Source organism: Leucoraja erinacea, chromosome 20, assembly GCF_028641065.1.
Source record: "Leucoraja erinacea ecotype New England chromosome 20, Leri_hhj_1, whole genome shotgun sequence".
NCBI classification, from domain to species: Eukaryota; Metazoa; Chordata; class Chondrichthyes; order Rajiformes; family Rajidae; genus Leucoraja; species Leucoraja erinaceus.
Genome location: NC_073396.1, coordinates 26,334,553 through 26,360,134, shown reverse-complemented (window position 1 = coordinate 26,360,134; position 25,582 = coordinate 26,334,553). Strand labels below are relative to the sequence as shown.

At 42.7% G+C, this 25,582-nt stretch overlaps 1 protein-coding gene across 3 annotated transcripts in view; it reads right to left on the bottom strand.

Annotated features, from left to right (window-relative positions):
- Positions 1 to 25,582, bottom strand: part of LOC129706997 (general transcription factor 3C polypeptide 1-like) — a 61,862-nt gene that overhangs the window by 6,944 nt on the left and 29,336 nt on the right. For 2 of the 3 annotated variants that reach the window (XM_055651705.1, XM_055651707.1), the window contains exons 20-33: positions 25,209 to 25,356; positions 24,094 to 24,229; positions 20,590 to 20,668; positions 19,301 to 19,489; positions 17,634 to 17,791; positions 17,329 to 17,471; positions 16,054 to 16,135; positions 14,608 to 14,720; positions 12,994 to 13,056; positions 7,856 to 7,949; positions 6,286 to 6,458; positions 3,406 to 3,690; positions 2,306 to 2,553; positions 602 to 891 (exon numbers count right to left, since the gene is read on the bottom strand). In XM_055651705.1, the coding sequence (XP_055507680.1) occupies positions 602 to 891; positions 2,306 to 2,553; positions 3,406 to 3,690; positions 6,286 to 6,458; positions 7,856 to 7,949; positions 12,994 to 13,056; positions 14,608 to 14,720; positions 16,054 to 16,135; positions 17,329 to 17,471; positions 17,634 to 17,791; positions 19,301 to 19,489; positions 20,590 to 20,668; positions 24,094 to 24,229; positions 25,209 to 25,356 (2,201 nt within the window). The remainder of the gene's footprint in view (positions 1 to 601; positions 892 to 2,305; positions 2,554 to 3,405; positions 3,691 to 6,285; positions 6,459 to 7,855; positions 7,950 to 12,993; positions 13,057 to 14,607; positions 14,721 to 16,053; positions 16,136 to 17,328; positions 17,472 to 17,633; positions 17,792 to 19,300; positions 19,490 to 20,589; positions 20,669 to 24,093; positions 24,230 to 25,208; positions 25,357 to 25,582) is intronic. The other variant, XM_055651706.1, reaches the window with a different exon arrangement.

Genomic DNA, 25,582 nt, shown 5'->3' with positions numbered 1-25,582 from the left:
TTAAATTACATTTAATTACTTGGGAATTGTCTATAAATATTTTGTGTTTAAGACAAACACATGGATAGGTACACAAAAATGCTGGAGAAACTCAGCGGGTGCAGCAGCATCTATGGAGCGAAGGAAATAGGCGACGTTTCAGGCCAAAACCCTTCTTCAGACTTCATGGATAGGACATGTTTGAAGGGATATGGGCAAACGCAGACAGGTAAGACTAGTGTAGATGGGACGTGCTGGCTTGTGTGGACAAATTGGGCAAAAGAGCCTGTTTCCACACTGTAAGACTCTTATAAAGGTGGCATGGTGGCACAGCAGTTGAGTTGTTGCCTTACAGCACCAGAGAACTGGATCTGATCCTGACTACGGGTGCTTGTCTGTACGGAGTTTTTACGTTCTCCCTGTGACCTGCGTGGGTTTTCTCCAGGATCTTCGGTTTTCTCCCACACTCCAAATGGTTTGGTATAATTGTAAATTGTCTCTGGTGTGTGGATAACGTTAGTGTGCGGGGATCACTGGTCGGCACGGACTCGATGGACTGAAGCGCCTGTTTCCACGCTGTGTCTTTAAACTAAATTAAAAAGACTCTATGACTATGACAAACCTGCAGGTATTGCTTTAATGACTTGGTCCTTGCATTCAGCACCTCCTCGTACTGAAGAAATTGTTGCACTAGTTTTGTTGTCTCCATCCCAAAGGTGGAACAGGCTTCAATCGCACTGGAGATTTCCTGCACGGCAGTCAGATCCTCGGGACTGTACCCGAGCTCATCCACAAAGCGCTTTTGAACTTTCTCCCCTCCGTACTCATACGAGTTGGGCTTCAGCACCTTTGTGAATGTCTGAGGAAGAGCATCTGGTCCTGATGCTGTCTCAAACAAAGTGGCTGGATCTGCTTCAGGAGAAAGCAGGAGGTTGAACATTTCAGATATAACTGCATGTATCAAAACAGTCTAAGAAGGAGAAGTATTCAGAACAAGGACTAAATTATGATTATTAATATCACTCCAACTGTGGCAACAAAATAAGAAGCACCACGGTCTTTACTGTAAATATTTTTGTGAATAAATTGAGGCATAATGCAGCTGATTTACTGGTATCAGTGGCAATGATGTATATAAACTAGCTAATCAACATCCAAATCTTATAGACTTTAGAGATACAGCAGATAAACAGGTCCTTCAGCCCCGCCCACTGAGTCCGCGCCAACCAGCGATAACCACATACACTAGCAACTACATTAGGGGCAATTTAAAATTAACAAAATCTAATTAACCTACAAGCCGGCACATCTTTATAGTGTGGGAGGAAACCAAAGCATCTGGAGGAAACCCATGCGGTCACAGGGAGAACGTATAACTCCACACAGACAACACCTGTGGGCAGTATCAAACCCGGGTCTCTGGCGCTGTAAGGCAGCAACTCTCCTGCAGCACCATCGTGCCGGCCCTAATCGTTCAACATCCTGGATGAGGAGTATCTTTCCACCAAACACTAGGAAGATTAAAGCCACCACCCTAGATCCCTTTGACAAAATCTGGTTCTTTAGACATTGGTGCCCTTCCCTCTCCCTGGCAATTTATATAAGGATGTGAACAAAACTTGGTCTCATGTCAGGGTTTCTTCTAGCTGCTGTCGCTTCCTCCCACATACCAAAGACGTGTACGTTTGTAAGTTAATTGTCCCTAGTGTGTAGGAAGTGGCTGCGAGAGAGGGATAACATAGAACTGGTGAGATGATCGATAGTCGGCGTGTTGTCGATGGGCCAAAGGGCCTGTTTTCATGGTGTCTTTCAATCAATGCAATGAACAGATATGCCTTCAGGATGAGAGGTGTGTGTGTTTGTGTGTGTGTTTTGTTTTGTGTGTGTGTGTGTGTGTGTTTGGGTGTGTGTGTGTGTGTGTGTGTGTGTGTGTGTGTGTGTGTGTGTGTGTGTGTGTGTGTGTGTGTGTGTGTGTGTGTGTGTGTGTGTGTGTGTGTGCGCCTGTGTGTGCGTGTGTGTGTGTGTGCGTGTGGGTGTCTGTGTGTCTGTGTGTGCGTGTGTGTGTGTGCGTGCGCCTGTGTGTGCGTGCGTCTGTGTGTGTGTGTGCGTCTCTGTGCGTGTGCATGTGGCTGTGTGCATGTGTGCGTGTGCGTCTCTGTGTGTGTGTCACATGATGACAAGTTAGACTCGTTTGACCGGTGAGTAACAGAAGCAACAAATAATCAATTACAAAAGATATGTAAACTTGGATGAAAAATAATTTAAAAGGAGAGGTTCAATTGTTATGGTAGTACAAGAAATAGCATTCTGAAGCTTACGGACTCACCATCATGGGTGCTCAAGCTTCCTTGCGCTGGCGTTGAACGGACCTTTAGCCTCACCCGACAGGAGTTTACCACAATGTTGTCATTTGGATTAAGGTTGCGTGTGCTCACTATGCCCGGTGCATAATACCCCCGCATCAGTAAATAGTTAGTATGCGAGGCCTGAGGAGCCTTCACTTCAAATTTGGGCTTATTTCCAACGTCTTCCATGTCATCTTCCTCATCGTCATCCAAGCCTTCCTTCCCCAACCTAAAACAGACAAAGAATGTAGAAACAAGGAAAAACACAATGCGTTGGAGTAACTAAGTGGATCAGGCAGCATTCCTGAATGAACATGGATGGGTGACGTTTCGTGTGGGGACCCTTCTTCAGTCTGGTCAGTGTTGAGTCTACTTCCAGTTTGAATAAAAGTCCCGATCCGAATCGTCGCCTATCCATGTTCTCCAGAGATGCTGCCTGACCCGCTGAGTTACTCCAGCACTTTGTGCCTAACACATATTAAAGCAAGGTTAATTATTTGAAAGCTCAAAGTATTCCGGCTGAACTAAAACAAGAGAAGTATTCTGCTGATGATAAGCTAAGCGGTCTGGACATACTCAATGTAGACGCCATGATGTAGCAGTTCATTCCTCCTTTATCTGAAATTTTCAACATGGTAGAAAACAAGAGTATGCACAATACTAATAATAGAAAGCAAAAGATCCAGATATTTCCATAGGAATCTTTTACCAGTTTTAAGGTGAGGGGGAAGATTTAATAGGAAACATTTTCACCCATGATGGTGGGTATATGGAATGCGGTATGGCTCTATAAATGAGAGTAGGATTTATAAAGATATACAAGTATCCATGAAGTGGATGAATTTAGTCACAGGTTGGTGAATCTGTGGAATTATTTGCCACAGAAGTCAGTGGATATTTCTAAGGCAGATAAAGATAGATTCTTGATTAGTACAGGTGTCAGAGGTTACGGGGAGAAGGCAGGAGAATGGGGTTGATCGATCAGCTATGATCGAATGGCAGCATCCTGTAGATATGATGGGCCAAATGGCCTAATTCTACTCCTATTCCTTATGACCTTATGAAAATCATATGCCCGTACCTTTTTATAACTTCATTGTCTACCAGCGTACTGTCCACAACCACGATCTGCTCGGGGATTGAGACGTGGAAAGACAACAGACCGAGGATAAACAAAGACACTGTGGCCACACAGCAGCCACCATTTCCATCCAGAGGGTAGGTGAGCATGTCAGTCTCAACAGGTGCATCCTTATCCTGGAAGGAGAAGATGTTGGGGAGGTCCTCCATTCCTGCAGTCTTCAGCTTTTGTAAAAACTTGTACGATTCAGAACATATATTACTTGGAAAACGCCAGACGAAGTTCCTGGAATAAATTATCCACAAGAAATATTACATCATGTTTAAGAGTTCTGAGAATGCAGAATAAAAACAGTTCTGTACATCATTAACACACAAAAACAATGAAACTGTCTTTCATAAGTCATAGAAGCAAAGTAGGCCATTCGGCCCATCACGTCTACTCCGCCATTCAATCAAGGCTGATCAATATTTCCCTCTCAACCCCATTCTCCTGCCTTCTCCCCATAACCCTGGACTCCCTTACTAATTAAGAATACATCAATCTCTGCCTGCAATGACTTGGCCTCCACAGTATATGTGGCAATGAATTCCACAGATTCACCAAACTCTGGCTAAATAAATTCCCCCTCATCTCCTTACTAAAACTGTGTCCTTTTATTCTGAGGCTATGCCCTCTTGTCCAAGACTCTCCCTCTAGTCATGGTAATTATATAGAAATGGAGTCTCTGGAAGGTTGAGTTTGTGTGATGGTCTGGGCTGCATCCACAATTTCCTGCGATTTTTTGTGGTCTTGAATGGAGCTGTTCCCAAACCATGTTGTGGCACATCCTGATAAAATGCTTCCTGTGACTCATCTGTAGAAGTTGGTGAGAGTTGTTGGTGGCATGCTGAACTTCCTAAGCCTTCTGAGGAAAGTTCAATGCAGTTTCAAAACACATCTATATCTCTCCATATCACCGTCTATATTTCTCGTTTCCCTTTCCACCGACTCAGTCTGAAGAAGGGTCGAACTGAAACGTCACTTATTCCTTTTCTCCAGAGATGCTGTCTGACTTCACTTCAGCTTTTTATGTCTATCTTCAGTTTAAACTACAATCTGCAGTTCCTTCCTACATACGTCACCTACCAATGTTCTCCAGAGATGGTACCTGACTCTCAGAGTTACTCCCACACTTAGTGTCCTTTTTTTGTAAAGCAGCATCTGCAGTTCCTTGTTTCTACATATGTAGTGCAGGGAAACATAGAAAATAGGTGCAGGAGTAGGACATTCGAACTTCAAGCCAGCATTGCCATTCAATATGATCATGGCTGATCATCCAAAATTAGTAAAGCTTTCTTGCTTTCTCCCCATATCCCTCGATTCCATTAGCCCCAGGAGCTATCTAACTCTCTCTTGAAAACATTCAGTGAATTGGCCTCCACTGATTTCTGTGGCAGAGAATTCCACAGAATCCCAACTCTCTGGGTGAAAATGATTTTCCTAATCTCAGTACTAAACTGAGTACTAACCCCTTATTCTTAAACTGTGAAACGCATTTTTCCTGCACCTAGCCTGTCCAATCCCTTAAGAATGTAATATGTTTCTATAAGATCCCCTCTCATCTTTTAAATTCTGGCGAATATAAGCCCAGACGATCCATTCTTTCATCATATGTCAGTCCAGCCACCCCGGGAATTAACCTGGTGAACCCATGCTGCACTCCCTCAATAACGAGAATGTCCTTCCTCAAATTAGGAAACCAAAACTGCACACAATACTCTAGGTGTAGTCTCACCAGGGCCCTGTACAACCGCAGTAGGTCCCCCTTGCTCCTATACTCAAATTCTCTCGAAATCTCCGCCATCTCCAACGGGATCCCACCACTAGCCACATTTTCCCATCTCCACCCCTTTCCGCCTTCCGTAGAAACTATTCCACCCGCAACGCCCTGGTTCACTCATCCCTTCCCACCCAAACCACCCCCTCTTTGCTGAAATAGGGTCTCGACCCAAAACGTCACCCATTCCTTCTCTCCAGAGATGCTGACTGTCTCGCCGAGTTACTCCAGCTTTTTGTCCCTATCCTCTCGCTATGAAGGCCAACATGCCATTTGCTTTCTTTACTGCCTGCTGTACCTGCATGCTTACTTTCAGTGTTCAAGAAGGAACTGCAGATGTTGGAAAATCGAAGGTACACAAAGATGCTGGACAAACTCAGCGGGTGCAGTAGTATCTATGGAGCGAAGGAAATAGGTAACGTTTCGGGCCGAAACCCTTCTTCAGACTTTGCTTACTTTCAGTGACTGATGTACAAGGGCACCCAGGTCTCATTGCACCTCCCCTTTTTCCTAATCTGAAAATAGTGCAAATGGGTACTTGATCGCTTGCATGGATTTGGCGAGCAGAACAGTTGTTTCTGTGTTGTATGCCTTCATGACAAGATCTTTAGGCCTTTATGACAAATCTAATTGCCACAAGCTGCTTAGTGAATAGGTGCCAAATGCAGAATCAGCATTGTGCATATTTACACCAGCTTGGGTGGCACGGCAGCACAGCTGTATAGTTATTGCCTTACAACGCCAGAGACCCAGGTTCGATCCTGACTACGGCTGCTGTCTGACGGAGGTTGTATATTTGTATGTACTCCCTGTGACCTGCGTGGGTTTTCTCCGGGATCTCCGGTTTCCAGAGACGTACAGGTTTGTAGATCAACTGGCTTGGTAAAATTGTAAATTGTGCTTAGTGTGTTTAGGATAGTGTCAGTGTGCAGGAATCGCTGGTCGGCATGGACTCGGTGGGCTGATGGGCTTATTTCCACGCTGTAAATCATTAAACTAAACTCGAACCGAATGATTTTTGCAGCTATAATGTTCACATCTGAAAAAGTCCCACCACATACCTGTAGTAAGTCTGTGACAGCTGATAGGACATTGATGCAAAGGGTAACGCTCTGCTCTTCTTTGGCCCCAATGCTTTACTGACTCTGCGACGGTTTACCAAACTCCGCTGTTGGAACTCGAGGAACACTTTCACGAGGATGTCATCCTTGTATTGCTTATAAAGATGGAATGTCTGGGGAAATAATCCATATTTTACAAGAAATCTCACACTCCTGACTAAAACAGATTTAAAAGTTACTTACAACAGAATCAGTGCCTTGAATGTAATAGTGAAGGGTGATTGTTACAGATTTATTCGGCTTTATGATCCTTATGAACAGCTAATCACATCAAAGTATTTGCGCAATGGGCCAGCTGGCAAATACACAGTAAATGTTTTAGGTAACTGTTTAAAAATTACACCAAATGCATGTATAATTTAAGTTGAAATACTAAACATCATATGTACATTTAAAATGAGCTATTCCTCGAAATATTTCTGTGAAAAAATGGACTGATTGAATGATATAAGCTTGGAAACAGGCCCTTCAGCCCACTGAGTTCATGCCGACCATCGATCACCATTCATGCTAGTTCTACGTTATCCCACTTTCTCATCCACTCCCTGCAGGTTAGGGGTTATTTACGGAGGCCAATTAACCAACAAATCTGCACGTGACATAGGAGAAAACCCACGCACTCAGGAGAACATGCAAACTCCACACAGATAGCACCCGAGGTCAGGATTGAACCAGTGTCCCCGGTGCTGTGAGGCAGCGGCTCTACCAGCTGTGCCAATCCTACAATAATAGCTATAATTATTTTTATATATTCAGCGCATTTGCAGAATGGCAATTAATAAATCCTTAGAAAAATCAACTAAACCAGAAAATAATAGATATTTAACATATTTTATGCACATACTTTACTGAAAGGTACAACAGTTCAAATGATTTATTGGAAAATGAAACTGGTGGAGAAACTTGGAATCAAGGACGGTAAACATTGCTGTGATTACTGCTGCAGAATCAGGCCATATTTCAATACAAGGGCAGGGGGTGGAGTTGTTTCCTTTTCATATAGTGTCTATGGAATAATACAGTGGGGAAACACGCTGTTCGTCCCAACTTGTCCAAACCGGCCAACATGTCCCAGCTACACTAGTCCCACCTGCCTGCGCTTGGTCCATATCCCTCCATATTTGTCCTATCCATGTACCTGTCAAACTGTTTCTTAAACATTGAGACAGTCCCAGCCTTAACTGCCTCCTCTGGCAGCTTGTTCCATACACCCATCATCCTTTGTGGGAAAAAGTAACCCCTCAGATTCCTATTTAATCTTTTTCCCTTCACTTTGAATCTATGACCTATGTCCTCTGGTCCTCTGGTCCTCGATTCCCCGACTCTGGGCAAGAGATTCTGTGCATTATCCGATCTAATCGTCTCATGATTTTATACATCTTACTTAAAATCTAATTTAAACCATGGCCTGGCCAAAAAGACGGGCAGATTTGTAATTGAAAGGTTCATTAAAAAGACACGTAAGTCTAATGGATTGCAATGGATTTCGTAACTCGACATACATAAATACCTGAAAGGACTGGCATGATTTCATCTGTGTATCAGATAGAGCCAGGGTGCTCTGAATAAAATTTTGCAGAACCAAATAATGAATATCGTCAATGCTACAAAAGGAAAAAAATAAGTTAACTTTGGGTTTTTGAAAGACACGATATCGCACTAAGTATTTATCAGTTGGACCTGGAAACGGGTTGCTGGTTTTGCCAATCAATTAGTATCCGCTAAACTCTCCAAATGTTCCTGCTACTGCATCTCTTAAAATTCAATTAGTCTTTTTACGCCAGCTCTAAAAGACGCAGATAAGGCAAAAAGCTTTCTCCGTGACTTCAGACCAACTCAAAGGGAAATAAATGTTTCCTGCCTGGGGGAATGGAAATGCTTAGAAATTAGAAATGCTTGCGACAAAGGCAAAGCAGTTATAATGGGTGACTTCAATCTACATATAGATTGGGTGAATCAAACTGGCAGGGGTGCTGAGGAAGAGGATTTCTTGGAGTGTATGCGGGATAGTTATCTAAACCAACATGTAGAGGAACCAACGAGAGAGCTGGCTATTTTAGACTGGGTATTGAGTAATGAGGAAGGGTTAGTTAGTAGTCTTGTTGTGCGTGGCCCCTTGGGCAAGAGTGACCATAATATGGTTGAGTTCTTCATTAGGATGGAGAGTGACATTGTTAATTCAGAAACAATGGTTTTGAACTTAAAGAAAGGTAACTTTGAGGGTATGAGACGTGAATTGGCCAAGATTGACTGGCAATTAATTCTAAAAGGGTTGACGGTGGATATGCAATGGAAGGCATTTAAAGACTGCATGGATGAACTACAAAAATTGTTCATCCCAGTTTGGCAAAAGAATAAATCAGGGAAGGCAGTGCATCCATGGATAACAAGGGAAATCAGGGATAGTATCAAAGCAAAGGATGATGCGTACAAACTAGCCAGAAAAAGCAGCATACCGGAGGACTGGGAGAAATTCAGAGACCAGCAGAGGAGGACGAAGGGCTTAATTAGGAAAGGAAAAATGGATTATGAAAGAAAACTGGCAGGGAACATAAAAACTGACTGCAAAAGTTTTTATAGATATGTGAAAAGAAAGAGATTAGTTAAAACAAATGTAGGTCCCTTGCAGTCAGAAACAGGTGAGTTGATCATGGGGAACCAGGATATGGCGGACCAATTGAATAACTACTTTGGTTCCGTCTTCACTAAGGAAGACATAAATGATCTGCCGGAAATAGCAGGGGCCCGCGGGTCAAAGGAGGTGGAGGAATTGAGTGAAATCCAGGTTAGTCGGGAAGTGGTGTTGGGTAAATTGAATGGATTAAAGGCCGATAAATCCCCAGGGCCAGATAGGCTGCATCCCAGAGTACTTAAGGAAGTAGCTCCAGAAATAGTGGATGCATTAGTAATAATCTTTCAAAACTCTTTAGATTCTGGAGTAGTTCCAGAGGATTGGCGGGTAGCAAACGTAACCCCACTTTTTAAGAAGGGAGGGAGAGAGAAAACGGGGAATTACAGACCAGTTAGCCTAACATCGGTAGTGGGGAAACTGGTAGAGTCAGTTATGAAAGATGGGATAGCAGCACATTTGGAAAGTGGTGAAATTATTGGACAAAGTCAAAATGGATTTACGAAAGGTAAATCATGTCTGACGAATCTTATAGAATTTTTCGAGGATGTAACTAGTAGCGTGGATAGGGGGGGGAGCCAGTGGATGTGGTGTATCTGGACTTCCAGAAGGCTTTCGACAAGGTTCCACATAAGAGATTAGTATTATCTTAAAGCAAACTTAAAGCACATGGCATTGGGGGTTCAGTATTGATGTGGATAGAGAACCGGCTGGCAAACAGGAAGCAAAGAGTAGGAGTAAACGGGTCCTTTTCACAATGGCAGGCAGTGACTAGTGGGGTACCGCAAGGCTCAGTACTGGGACCCCAGCTATTTACAATATATATTAATGATCTGGATGAGGGAATTGAAGGCAATATCTCCAAGTTTGCAGATGACACTAAGCTGGGGGGCAGTGTTAGGTGTGAGGAGGATGCTAGGAGACTGCAAGGTGACTTGGATAGGCTGGGTGAGTGGGCAAATGTTTGGCAGATGCAGTTTAATGTGGATAAATGTGAGGTTATCCATTTTGGTGGCAAAAACGGGAAAGCAGATTATTATCTAAACGGTGGCCGATTGGGAAAGGGGGAGATGCAGCGAGACCTGGGTGTCATGGTACACCAGTCATTGAAGGTAGGCATGCAGGTGCAGCAGGCAGTAAAGAAAGCGAATGGCATGTTGGCTTTCATAGCAAGAGGATTTGAGTATAGGAGCAGGGAGGTTCTACTGCAGTTGTATAGGGTCTTGGTGAGACCACACCTGGAGTATTGCGTGCAGTTTTGGTCTCCAAATCTGAGGAAGGACATTATTGCCATAGAGGGAGTGCAGAGAAGGTTCACCAGACTGATTCCTGGGATGTCAGGACTGTCTTATGAAGAAAGACTGGATAGACTTGGTTTATACTCTCTAGAATTTAGGAGATTGAGAGGGGATCTTATAGAAACTTACAAAATTCTTAAGGGGTTGGACAGGCTAGATGCAGGAAGATTGTTTCACGATGTTGGGGAAGTCCAGGACAAGGGGTCACAGCTTGAGGATAAGGGGGAAATCCTTTAAAACCGAGATGAGGAGAACTTTTTTTCACACAGAGAGTGGTGAATCTCTGGAACTCTCTGCCACAGAGGGTAGTTGAGGCCAGTTCATTGGCTATATTTAAGAGGGAGTTAGATGTGGCCCTTGTGGCCAAGGGGATCAGAGGGTATGGAGAGAAGGCAGGTACGGGATACTGAGTTGGATGATCAGCCATGATCATATTGAATGGCGGTGCAGGCTCGAAGGGCCGAATGGCCTACTCCTGCACCTAATTTCTATGTTTCTATGTTTCTATGAACAGGGATCACCTGTTGAATACAGAAATTAGTTGGAATTTCTTCTTTCAGAGAATCGTGAATCCATGGAATTTGCACAAAAGTCTTATGGAGAACTGAACATATTTAAAGCTGAGATGAGATTTTTGGTCTTTCAGAGAAATCACCGGTAATGGGATGGTACAGAAAAAGTAAAGATGAGGTTAAGATTCACCATGACCTTAGTGGAAAACTGGGCAGGCCTGATGGGCTGCATGACCATGATAGACTTTAAAGATTCGGCACGGAAACAGGCCCTTCGGCCCACCCAGTCCACGCCTACTAGCGATCACCCTGTACACTAACACTATCATACACACTAGGGACAAATTACAATTATGTACTAAAGCCAATTATGCTACAAACCTACATGGCTTTGGAGTGTGGGAGGAAACAGGAGCACCCGGAGAAAATCCACGCAGTCACAGGGAGAACGTGCAAACTCTGCACAGACAGCACCTGAGTTCGCAGCTGTTTGTCTGTCGCTGTGAGGCAGCAGCTCTGCCACTGCACCATGATGGCTCAATATTGTATGACAATAAAATGGGCAATAGTGAATTAATAATTTGTTATACATAGATCTCAGATTTTAATTGTGCTGAAATCAATGGGGGGGAAAAACAGGGGAGATCTATGATTGTTGGAGAAGACTGTGGAGCTGGTTAGAGAGATGCCGAGAATGTTTACAAAGTGATTGCCTCAGGAATGGTGGATTACAGCTCTGTATAGACTGATAAGCTCGACATAAAGTGCTGGAGTAACTCAGCGGGTCAGGTAGCATCTCTGGATAGCATAGAGAGATGATGTTTCGGGTTGAGAGCCTTCTTCAGACTGAATAGGCTGACGTTGTTTCAGAGGGGGCTAACAACATAATGTAAAAGGTTTAAACAAGATGGAAGAGGTTGACATACTTCCTTTGCTGGACACTCAAGGGGCATTGATTTAAGGTATAAAACTCAGAAGTGTTGAGTCACTCCAACACTTTGTGTCTATTTTGGATATTTCAAGTTTAGGTAGGAGGTATCTTGGTCAGCATCAATGAATTGGGCCAAGGGGCCTGTTTCATGTTGTATGACTATGATTCTAAAATATCCACCCAGTAGCTTTGGAAGCTACTGCTTAAAAGTTGGTGGAAGCAGAAACAATCATCATTTTAATAGGAAATTCAGCAAACACTTGAATCACAAGCTACAAAGTTACAGAATGAAAGGTTGGAAGGGCTGACAAAGTTTGCTAGATATGACATGTCTTTTTTTCCCCCCAGGGTTTGGGAAATAAAAACTAGAAAGCGTAAGTTTAAGGTGAGAGGGGTATTATTTCATAGGAACCTGAGGGATAACTTTTTGCACATGGAAGGTGGAATGTATATGGAACGAGCTGACGGAGGAAGTGGTTGAGGCAAGTATAATAACAGTATTTAAAAGACATTTGGACAGGTACATGGATTGAAAAAAAGAGGGATATGCTTCAAATGCCGAAATGGTATTAGTTTAGATGGGCATGGGCGAGTTAGGACAAAGGCCTGCTTTGGTGCTTTATGGTTCTATGACTGTGTTATATTATCTGCAGACATCAACATTTATTCCAATGTTTTTGAGCTGCAAGAGAGGAGGGATTTCAGATCAAAAGCACCTTCCCTCACCGTTCCTTTCCCTGCACTTTATAAGTTGACTGTCTGTGTGTGCGCCAGGAAACAAAACCCGTGAATTGATTGCAGGAATCAAAGGGTCACACACCATGAAACAGGCCCTTTGGCCCAATTCGTCCATGCTGACCAAGATACCCACCTAAGCTTGTAATATCCAAATAATGGACACAAATTGCGAGAGTAACACAGCCGGTCAGGCAGTACCTCTGGGGAAAACGGATTGGTGATGTTTCGGGTCAGGACCCTTCTTCAGAGTGAACGTAGAGGGGAGGGAACTAGAGGTAAGAAAAAAGTAGGACTGGCAACAGATGACAATGGAAGGGCACAGCCCATAATTGGTTGGGGAAGAGATGATAACAAAGGGATACAAGGATACAAACAGTGGAACTAGTGGGACATCTAGGGTGGGGGAAGAGGGAGAGCAAATGCAGGTATTACTTGAAATTAGAGAAATCAACTTTCAATTACCCATGATGATTTTCAGCCAATACTTTAAAGTCAAAATCTGATCTGTGAAAACTGAGATAAAAATCATAGATAAATTACCTTTTTATGACATCTTGCTTTTGGACTTCACTCCCTTCTTCCCCGACGACCAGTATTTTAAATCTGTTCAAAATCATAACATTTAAATGAAGAATGGTATATATTTGACGGATGAATACAAAAGTCCTGATTGCTCTCCTACCCCCCCACCACTTGCCCTGCCTGTCAGCCGCGTTCAACGCAACAATTACATCACAATGGGATCCCGAATTTCATTTACATTAAAAAATCATGAATTTTTTTAGTTCTAAAAAAAAATCTCAGTTTAAAAAAAAATGTGTTTTTCATTGCGGGTGGTGAGTTTTAAAAAAAACATCGCCATTTTCGTTGTGGGGGGTGGGGTAAGGGGATGGTGAGGAGTGGGAGAGCAGAGGGATAGAGGGAGAGGAGGGGTGGTAGTAAGGGAGAGGGTGGGGAAAGTGAGAATGGAGAGTGGGGGAGGAGGGGGATAGGGGGAGAGGAGGGGGGAGTGGGAGATGTAGGGAGGAGGGGATAGGGAGAGGAAGGCTGGGGAGGTGAGGAGGGAGAGTGGGGTGGGATACAGGGGAGATGAGGAGTGGGGGAGCAGGGGGATAGAGGGGGAGAGGAGGGGGGGTAGGGAGGGGAGAGGGCTTATGGAGGGAGGGCTGGAGTGGAGTGGGGAGGAGGAGTGGGGTAAGAAGAGGGAGGGTGAAGAGGAGGGGAAGGGAGTGTTGGGGGATGAGAGTGGAGGAGGATAAGGGTAGGAAGACGGGATGGCGAGGTAATGGAGGAGGGGAGGGGAAGAGGGAGGAGGGGAGGGAGGGGAAGAAGCGGAGGAGGGTTGGCGGAGGGTGGGGAGAGGGAGGATAATGGAAGAGGGGAATAGGGGGCTGATTAGGGATAGTGAGATGCGTTCACATTGATCTTATATTTTACAGGCTATGGCCATTTTGAACTTTAAAAAACGCCGCAGTTGCACCCCCACATGCCGGCCGCGTCTGCACAGTTGGGGGAGGGTTGCCGTGACTTGCATCACAACGGGAACCCGTCAGCCGCGCCTGCGCAGTTGGGGGCTACAAGCGTTGTCTGCGGAGGGCGCTCAGCATCGCCAAGGACTGCTCTCACCCCAACCATGGGCTGTTTACCCTCCTACCATCCAGGAGACGCTACAGGTCTCTCCGTTGCCGGACGAGCAGGCCCAGGAACAGCTTCTTCCCGGCGACTGTAACTCTACTCAACAACGTACCTCGGTGACTGCCAATCACCCCCCCCCGACACTCCTCCCACAGGAAAAACCCTATGTCTGTATATATGCTAATGTAAATATTTATTCAAATCATATGCTATGTCGCTCTTCCAGGGAGATGCTAAATGCATTTCGTTGTCTCTGTACTGTACACTGACAATGACAATTAAAGTTGAATCTGAATCTGAATCTGAGTGGTGGAATATTACCTGGGGGTACGGACCCAACGGGTCCACACTTGGTCTAGTTTACATTTAAAACCAAGGCACTCATTCACAATCTCTCAAAACTTTATAAATGTGGTGCTTGCAGTTGTGCAAGGAACATAACATAGACAGTGCTGGATTATTAAACTAAAATACTAGTACATCATAATTTCAGACAAAAACCTTTGAAGAGCATCGCACCTGACAAACAATTCCTGCAGTGTATCGGGAATATCAATGTTTCCAGATCCTATCGTGGATCTGAATTTTTCTCTCAGTTTTCTGACAAATTCCTTGAACTCTTCTGTACAAACCTGTACAATATAAAACAATCTTTTGAGGCATGACATCTCATGGCAAATGGCATAAAAAGCAGAAAATGTTAACAACATTCAGCAGGCAGGCAGCATCTGTGCAAAAAGAAACAGTTCAGGTTGAAGGTCAAAGATTCTGTCAGAACAGGGAAAGGGAGAAGGCATTCTCCGTGACTCTTTGCTTTTCCTACCACATCTGCCGATCAACTGCTCCATAGTCTCAATCCATCTATTACTTGCCACCTCTGGCCCCACAGCTTTCCCTTCAGCTATCTCCCCACTACTCCATCATTCAGAAAAAGGATCCCAACCTGAAATGTTTCCTGTCGACCTCCCTTCATGGATGCTGCCTGACCTGCTGAGTTCTTCCAGTAGTTTTGTTGTTTTGCTCAGAGAGAAAACAAGTTATTATTCAGTTGCAGACAGTTGGAGAGGCCCACCATTTCTTAGGGACAATGACATGGAGCATTCTCGTTCTCTTTACACAGATGCTGCCTAACCTGATGAATGTATACAGCATGTTTCTGTATTTTATTTCAGACTTTAACAGGAACACTTCTAAGTTCAACATCCCCAGTCAGCATGAAATCCGTGCGTTGGTCATTCCAGATCTGGGATCTGCTACCAGAAACAAATATGCAGCTCTATTGCCCCAAAGTCTTCTTTGGTCAACATTGTGGCAAATAATATCAGAATAATCAAGTCAGTGATAGTCAATCACTGCTATGGTTAAGCTAAACATTGGGCATTAAACAGTGACAAAATATTCCTGATGGAAATATGAAACAAACTGGAAAATACTGTAAATGCTTAGCAGTATCACTGAATAGTAAACCATATGTTGGAAATATTTGCAGATGCACCTGATATCATTTATTTGATTATTGCAGAGATTTTAGGGATTAAGGGGTAGTTCTGGAAGATTTAAGACATTGTTTAGTTTACTTTAGTGTAGAGATACAACGTGGAAACTGGCCCCTTTAACCCTCTGAGTCCGCGCCAACCAGCAATCCCGTACACTAGCACTATCTTACACATTAGGGACAATTTACAATTTTTACTGAAGCCAAATGAACCTACAAACCTGTACGTTTTTGGAGTGTGCGAGAAAACTGGACCCCAGGCGGTCACGGGGAGAACGTACAATCTCCGTACAGAGAGCACCCGTAGTCAGGATTTAACCTGGGTCTGTGGCGCTGCAAGAGAGCAACTCTACTGCGGCGCCACCGTGCCACAGTATTTGAAAAAATAATGGTTGTGATCAACGCACTGAGTCGCAAAACAGATAGTACCCAACGCTTTACTTTGCAAACAAATATTAGTGTTTTATTACCTTGCTGTCTTGGTAGTTGTCCTTTTTATTCATGACTTCATCTATTAGGGCATGGTCTTCATAGACTTCAGCAAGACAAATTCTGCCAAAATTTTAAAAAAAGGAAATATTTCATTTTTTAAGAGGCAGAATCACCAGTAGGTATTAGATTAATTGGTAAAGTAAATAAATCACATTCAGTTGACCCAGGCATAGCAGCTGTTAGAATGTTAAAGATCATTACCTTCACTGTGGAAAACCAGTCCATTTAGTGCTGTCGTTTATGCAGCCTACAAGCCTGTTCCCATTGGTCTTTGCATATCAACACAGCCTTTTATATTGCCTTACAGGTATATTAATCAGATTTAACATTTAACAAATCCTTCAAAAGATAATTAATTACACCCCTACATCAGGGAATCATCAATTGATGTAGATATATTTAAGGCGGAGATAGATTCTTGATTAGTATGGGAGTCAGGGGATATGGGGAGAAGGCAGGAGAATGGGGTTAGGAGGGAGAGATAGATCAGCCATGATTGAATGGCGGAGTAGATTCGATGGGCTGTATGGCCTAATTCTATTCCTATCACTTATAATCTTATGATAAATTGGAAAGAAGGTGGCTGATCCTGGCTCGTCAATACATAGTATTTTTCTCGGTTTTCTTTCTTGGATTTACACCAGCAAGCTAGCTAAGTAGCTTCTGCCCACGAAGACAGCATGATTTCACCACTGGAATTCACCGTAACAAAAAATGCTTATAGTGCGTAGTAAGGAATTGCAGATGCTGGTTTATACCGAAGATCGACACAAAGTGCTGGAGTAACAGGTCAGGCAGCATCTCCGGAGCAAAAGGATGGGTTAAAAGGGTCTAGCAAGGGTAGAAGGCTGTCCGGGAAGTCTGAAGTGCAATGACAGACATCTCAAGTGAGAGACTGAGAAAGTCCCAAGTTGCACAGATGTAAATGTGTATTCATCAGGCGGGTAATAAATTACCCGTCAACTCTGATGTGAAAGACCCACAAAACTCGATGGCAAAATCAAAATTTCAAAGTCTTAGCATTTATTTCAATTAAAGATATTGCTACATAATGTCCAAATGGTTAAGCTAGGTGCAAAGCAAACATTTTGTCTTAACAATTCAAAATATTTCACTTGCTCACACCACCGGACCTGTGTTATCAACACTGTATTGTGGTCGAAGATAGACACAAAGTTCTGGAGTACTGATTATGCTCCGCTATGCTCCAGCTCTTCTTGTGGCTGTAATTTGCCAGTATGCAGTGGCCTCACCTGTAATTAAGCATCGTCTGGGGATTCTTGAGGATATAACGTGATCGACGGCCCACAGCAAGAGACGTTTTATCCAAAGCCTCTTCAAAATAATCATGCAAGACATCTCTGACCGTTTGCCAAGGGACAAAAGGTCCTTTCACCTAAAAGTAAAAACAGATTGTATTTTCAAAGTCATGCAAAAAGACATTTAATAGGTTTTCCGTTGAAAACTTTATACTGCTAATTTGGACTGTCAATTACTGAATCATACACATTTATCGGCGTTACAACTTTAGAATGAAAATATACACATAATCCCTTACCTTTTTGTTAAGAACGTGGCTGGCTACTCGGCAGAGCATAAGAAGACTGTCTTCCTGGGCAGTCCATGTTACACGAAGTTTGGTCATACGACGCAGTGCACTCCTATCAGCATCGTCTGTGAAGCGTCTCTTAACATTCCCCTGTGCTGGTGCTTCCTCTGCAGATATCAGTGAAGAAATATTATTACAATTGGGAAAGACTTTATTAAGTGGGCGGCACGGTGGCGCAGCGGCAAAGTTGCTGCCTTACAGCGCCAGAGACCCGGGTACAATTCTGACTATGGGTGCTGCATATACAGAGGTTGTACATTCTCCCCTGAATGCGTGGTAGGGGTATCATGGTAGAGGTAGGGACAGAGAGTTGTGGATGCAGGCCAGATCAACATGCAAACCAAACTCTCTTCCAATGACCACTTCGACACTTCACGCTGCCTTGGCAAGGCCGCCAATATAATGAAGGCTCAGTCTCATCCGGTCACTCCATCTTCTCTCCTCTCCCATCAGGCAAGTGGTACAGAAGTTTGCAAACACATACCTCCAGATTCAGAGACAGTTTCTTCCCAGTTGGAATTAGGTAAATGAACGGTCTGCTCATCAACTAAGGTGCAGACCTGACCTCCCATCTACCTCATTGGACACCTCTAAACTATCCTTCATTGGAATTTATCTTGCACTAACTTTATCTATGCACTGTGGACGGCTTGATTGTAATCATGTATAGTCTATTATTTGACTGGATAGCACACAAACAAAAGCTCTTCACTGTACCTTGCTTGGTACACGTGACGATAATAAGCTAAACTAAAATAGGTTTAGGTTTATTACTGCCACGTGTACTGAGATGCAGTGAAAAGCTTTGTTTTGCATGCTATCCAATCAGACTAGATAATACCATGCGAATCAAATTCTGTGTAAGAAAGAACTGCAGATGCTGTTTAAATCGAAGGTAGACACGAAATGCTGGAGTAACTCAACGGATGAGGCAGCATCTGTGGAGAGAAGGAATGGGCGATGTTTCTGGTCAAGACCCTTCTTCAGACTGGATGCCGAGGGGGCGGGACAAAGCGAGAATGTAGTCGGAGACAGTAAGACTGGGAACTGGCGAATACAATAGATAGAGCTAAGGAGAAGATACACAGTGCAGAATATGGTTTGTCAACCCATCACCACATTCTGAAGGCAATTAGGGATGGGTAAGAAAATCTCCCAGTGAGGCTAGACCCTTAAAAACTAAATAGTTCAGTTTAGTTTAGAGATACAGCGCAGAAACAGACCTTTTGGCCCACCGAGTCAGCGCCGACCAGCAATCCCTGCATATTAACATTGCCCTACACACACTAGGGACAGTTTACATTTATACAAAGTTAATTAACCTACAAACCTCTGTACGTCTTTGGAGCGTGGGAGGAAACGGAAGATCTCGGAGAAAGCCCACACAGGTCACAGGGAGAACGTACAAACTCTGTACAGACAGCACCCGTGGTCAGGATCAAACCTGGGTCTCTGGAAAACCCTGGGCGCTGTAAGGCAGCAACTCGACCACTGCGCCATTGTGCCGCCCACTAATAAATGAAACAAAAATGCATTCTCTCCTCTGGAGAGATAATTGTTCTATCATCTTTAAAGGGAGAAGCTTAATAGGGAATAGAAAGTGATGAAACTCTCACCTTTCTTTTTCTTTTTTCTTGTTTTTTTCCCACTCTCCTTTTCCAGTCGTTTTCTTTTCTGTCCTTTTCCACCAGCGACCCGCTTGTTTCTGCCAACGTTGCTTTCTTTTTCAATTCGGATTTCTTCTTTATCCTTGGCAAGAGATCCGTGCATAGATCTGAGCATCCCTAACATCTTGAATTTATTTCCTACACATCAAAAAAAAACAGAAATTGAAAAGAAAATTACAAACCACAAAATGCCTCTATTGCCTCCAAAGACATACATGTTTGTAGGTTAAATGATTTGGTAAAATTGTAAATTGTCCCTAGTGTGAGGGGATCCCTGGTTGGCACGAACTTGTTGGGCCAAAAGGCCTGTTTCCGCGCTGTATCTATAAACTAAAGCTCAAAAGCTTTGGTTAAAACTTCCATAATAGTGTAAAGTAACCAAAGAAAAACAGTAAGAAATTATGATAATATCAAGTCTTTTCATGATGCAGTTCGGTAAAACTTTGGTTAGACTGAATTTAGAGTATTGGGTGCAGTTCTGATCGCCCCATTGCCGGAAGGATGTGGAGGTTTTGGAGAGTGGACAGCGGAGGTTTATCAAAATGCTGCCTCGGTTAGGGAATATTAGCTACAAGGAGAAATGTATAAACTTGGATTGTTTTCTCTAGAATGCTGAAAGTTGGCGGGGAGGAAAGAAAGACTTGTTAGCAGTATACACAATTATGAGATGCAGATGGAGTAAATAGTCAGAACCTTTCCCCTCCATGGTGGAAATGTAAATTGCCCCTGAACATGCAGTTGAATGGTGGACTCTGGGGTTCAAGGGAGTGTTTGGTGAGAATGTGGGGAGAATAGGTTAGAGGTAAAAATTTGTGAGAACAAGATCGTTCTGTGAGCCTTTGATCGGCTAAATCGAATTCTCCTGATGCAAAGAGATAAAGTAAGATTTGCCTTAATTGAGTCTGATTAAGAAATAAACAACAAATCAGTTTCTAATGTACAGTGTCAGCCTTAGTTTGATATTTGAATAGAGTAATGTTGCGTTAACTTTGGTTTGGTTTAAATGGATCTATGTCTAAACTTTATTATCATAAATTAATAAAATGGTAAACACAGTCCAAAATGTTGTGAATTACATGAAATTTTGCATGTTCACTTCAATATTTAATGTTGATTGTATCAGAAGACCTCTCCTTCCATGAAGGATAATAATCCGGGTTAACATGGAGACCATTCCATAAAGACACACATACATGACCATTCTGTACACAGATTCATTTGAAAGATAAACATTTTACCTGCAACTCCAAGAGGAAGAGAATGCTTGTTAAGGAAACTTTGTAATCGCATTGTGCTGCTCTCAGACATGTTGAGGGTCTACAAAGGCAAAAGTGAATTGTAGTTTGGTTTAAACTGGTTGGAATTATTTTAAAAAATGACTTCATGTAAGCAATAAAGACAAGCAAGCAACCAACATCGGAGGCCTGGATCGCCTCAGCGCAGAGGGAGAATAAGGAGGGAAGAGACAGTGGCTTTAAGACTTTTGCCTCCATCAGTGAGGAGGTGCCTGGTGAACTCACTGTGGTGGATGTTAAATTGTGTTTATTGTGTGTTTTGTTATTTATTATTGTATGCATGACTGCAGGCAACAAAATTTCGTTCAGACCGAAAGGTCTGAATGACAAATAAAGGAATCTAATCTAATCTAATTAAGTCCATTAACCTATCCAGTCAAAATGTGGCAGAAGGAACTGCAAATGCTGGTTTATGCCGAAGATTGACACAGAATGCAGGAGTATCTCAGCGGCATCTCTGGTCCTTTCAGGTGAAGTAGATGTTTACTTGCACTTTCTCCAACCTCATCCAATGTGTCCAGTATTCCTGGTGTTGACTCCTATATATCTGCGAAACCAACCAAAGACTTTGTGATCGTTTCGCTGAACACCAATGCTCAGTCTGCCTTGGTCTACTCGATCTCCCGGTTGCCAAACATTTTAACTCTCAGTTCCATTCCCATACTGACCTTTCTGCCCTGGGCCTCATCCACTAGCAGAGTGCAACCACTCGCAAATTGGAGGAAGGGCACCTCGAATTTCGCTTGGGCAACTTACAACCCAGCAGTATGAATATTGATTTATCTAATTTCAAGTAACTCCTGAATTCCCTCCCCTCGTCATCCTACCAGTTCCTCTGCTCGCATCCTTGTATCCCTCGTTCCCACTATAGTCTATTCCCCAGCTAACAATGGGCCATTATGGGCTCCACCCTTCCTGAGGTTATCTGTTGCAGGCCCTGATTTGCTCTGGCCTTTTTTCGCTTTGAGTTTATTCCCCCCCCCCCCCCCCTCTCCTATCTCTTCTTTCAGTTTGAAGAAGGGTTCCAACCCGAAATGTCACCTATTATCTTTCTCCAGAGATGCTGCCTGGCCTGCTGGTTACTTCAGCATTTTGTGTGAACCTAGCCAGTCAGTCCATTCCCCAATATTTTCCTGTAGCTCAACAAACTAATTTTGTTCGGTATCTATCTGAATGTCTTTTAGGTGCCCTGATCAAATCTTCACCTGCCACTTGCCCCTCTTACACTGTCAGTGTAGCTTACAGGAATAATCAAATATTTAAGTATCAAGAGTGTATAATTGTCATATGTACCGACAATAGAACATATACATTTTTACTTATTACAGCTTAACAGCCCATATAATGCAATAAAATATAAAATATAACCAAACATGGTTGATAAAACAATACATAATAATCAAAAATAAAATAAAAAAATAAATGTATACTTTAAAGTGTTCCTGATATTTCTCCGTTTTTAATATTGTTGCTTCAATAGGAAGGTGGAAGGTGTTAAACCAAATCGAGCAGGTGTTAACCGTTTTAAAGTAGAGTAAGCTCAAGAAGCAAAACGGAATTAACAGTTAAGTAAAAAAACAATTGTGACTGCAAAGAATGTCCTGAAACATGATTATGTTTACAATTTGCAGATATGAAAGCCAGGGTTACGGAATCAGATAGGCTGGGACATTAAATCTATCACGCACAATCAGTGAGTAGACTCATTTATAGATAGAAGAAAGGAAGTAAAAACAGAAAATACTGAAAAATTCAGCGTCAAATAGCATCTGCAGAAAGGGAAACAGTTAGTCTTAATACTAAGGCCCTTCAAAGGAATTCTAGACGCTTCTGTGACAAATAATCCCGTCCCAAAGTTTGCAGGTTAATTGGTTTCTGTAAATTGCCCCTAGTGTGTAAGGAGTGGATGTGAAAGTGGGATGATATGGAACAAGCGTGAACGGGTGATCAATGGTCAGCGTGGACTTGGTTGGGCTGAACGGCCTGTTTCCATGCTGTATCTTTCAATCAACCGAATGAATATAAAATTCCAGTTCAGGAAATTGCTCGTATGCAAGAAAATTAAACAGGGCTAATAAATAATGCTCAATCTGTAGAAGAGCTGGCAAGCAATAAATTAAACATAAAATAGACTTTTGATAGAAGTAGGAGTGAAATAGTTCCAGGAATTGCAAGTGGGCAGGCAAGATTAAAGTGGAAGGCTGTCTAAAGAGTTAGAGAGATACAGAGAGACAGAACAACCTGAAGGAAGAGAATCCACCGAGTGAGCCCCTGAGGTTTCAAGGATTTATGCCCATCATTGTGTACTGATTCTTTCTACTGGATGTAACTTACTTAATAAATCTGAAATAAAGACAGAAATGCTGAGAGACTCGGACAAGGCATAGTATCTGTGGGAAAAACAAGTGAGTTCATGTTTCAGGTGAAAGATCCTTTGACAGAATATCTGACAAAGGATCTTGGAATTAAAAACATAATCAGAAGCTGCCAGTCATGTGCTTACAAGTATTTTTAATTTTTATTTCGGATTTTCAGTATCTGCAGTTCTAATTTTTTTTTTTAAACTTAATGAATTGGTTGTACTTTCAGACACGTCCCCATAGTGGTCTACTGTAGTCATGAATAGTTTCTTGATTGAGGTGAATTTTATATATTTTTTCACACTGCACAAATTCAGATCAGCACCACTCTGTATAAAGCATTTTTCCTTTCACATCCATCTTGTACCTTTATGCCACTTTGTATCTGTGTCCCTGGTTCTTGAACCATTCTATATTTCTCTCTGCGACTTTACCCAAACCAACTATGATCTTGGACATCTCCATCCTAATCTCCTCAGTATTCTATTCCCCTTTTCAATCACATCTTCCATTTTTTTTTATACTCAAAGTGCAACAAATGACATTTATGGAAGACATTTAATACAGTAAAAAGCAATAATATCAATTGATCAAGAGATCTGTCAAGGAGGTTTGGTTTAGTTTATAACCATGTGCAGTGAGGAACAGTGAAAAGCCTTTTTGTGGCGTGCTATCCTGTCAGCGAAAAGACAATGCATGATTACAAATAAGCCGGCCAGTGTCCTGCTGTAGCTTTAGACTTACAGCATGGAAACAGGCCCTTCAGCCTACGCCGACCAGCGATCACCCACACATTTGCACTATCCTACACACTAGGGACAATTTGCAATTTACAAAAACCAATTAATTTACAAACTGGTAAGTCTTTGGAGTGTGGGAGCAATCCGGAGCATTCGGAGAAAATTCAGGTGGTCACAGAAGAACGTATAAACCCCTTACAGACAGCACCCACAGTCAGGATCGAACCAGTGTCTCAGCCGCTGTAAGGCAGCAACTCTACCGCTGCGCCAATGGTTAAGGTCAGCACGTTCTTTAAAACTATATCAGCTATAGACTGTTTACTTCTGTTTACATTTACCAAGTTTACCTTTTTAGCATTGCTCAAAATATAACTGGTCCAGATCCAGTTTCTTTTTAGATGGCCAAAGAAACTCGAATCAAGCCCTGCTGCTCCAAGACCATCACCCGGAAGTTTCCCATCTTCCATCAACTTCCGACTACCCCTACAGGAATTGAGGGCAGTAATCACTAAAGGAGGCATTGGTCAATAATTCTGAGAAACATTACCTTCAACAAAATGAATGGAGAGTGCGGAGTAGGTTGGGCGGGAGTACAAAAAGAGAGAATGTAGGAAGCAAGAAGACAGGGAGCTGGGGAGGGGAAGGTGGACGAGGGGAGTATAAGTAGTTTCAAGGTAGAGATTGACAGATTCTTGATTAGTGCGGGTGACAAGTGTTATGGGGAGAAGGCAGGAGAATGGGGCTGAGGAGGAAAGATAGATCAGCCATGATTGAATGGCGGAGTAGAGTCAACATGCTGAATGGCCTAATTCTGTCCCAATCACTTATGAACATGTTTGAGTAACAGGGAGCAGGAAACTAGAACATACAAGACATGGAGTTTAGTGCAGGGCAAAGAGAACATAACAAGCTAAATAGTTATGAGATTTAGTTTAATTTAGCGATATAGTGCTGAAACAGAACATTTGGCCCATCGAGTCCATGAGACCAGCGAGCCCTGAACACTAGCCCCATTCTACACGCATAAGGGACAATTTACATTTTTTTTTACTGAAGCCAATTAACCTGCAAACTGGCATGACTTTGGAAGTTGGAGGAAACCGGAGCAAGCACCTAGGGAAAACCCATGAGAAAACATACAAAACTCCTTACAGACTGCACCTGTAATCAGGTTTAAACCTGGGTGTTTCGTGCTGGAAAGCAGCAACTCTACCCTAGTTTAAACTGCCTGGTTTAGTGACCTGGTTTTCCAGGGATACAGATGGAAAGAGCAGTAGAAACAAGGAACTGCACATGCAGTTAAGGATAAGGATCAGCAAGCAAATTGAATAATACAATTATTTAGCTTGTGAATTATTGAATAACAATTATTCAAATAAGGACAAGAGTTACTTACTCTTTAATGGTTATTAAAACAATATAATTTTTTTTACTTGACTACATGTATTAGAATCATACATACGTTGCATATTCCAGCAGGGAACACTTGTTCTCCACGGTGTTCTTAGCAGCTGTATCCTGTTCCAGCTCTGAGTGAAGCACAGACACTTCAGGTGTTCCTTCAGGAGCTGAATGGCCACTTTTATTTAAGCGAGGAACCCGTATAACTCCTGAAAATAAACATACAATGTTACAAACATTTTTTTTAGTTTAGTTTGGAGATACAGTGTGGAAACAGGTCCTTCGGCCCAACCAAGTGCCCGTCGACCAGCGATTCCTGCATACTAACATTATGCTACACACACCAGGGACAAATTACTATTTTACCATAGCCAATTAAACTACAAACCTGTATGTCTTTGGAGTGGGAGAGAAAACTGGAGATCCCGGAGAAAA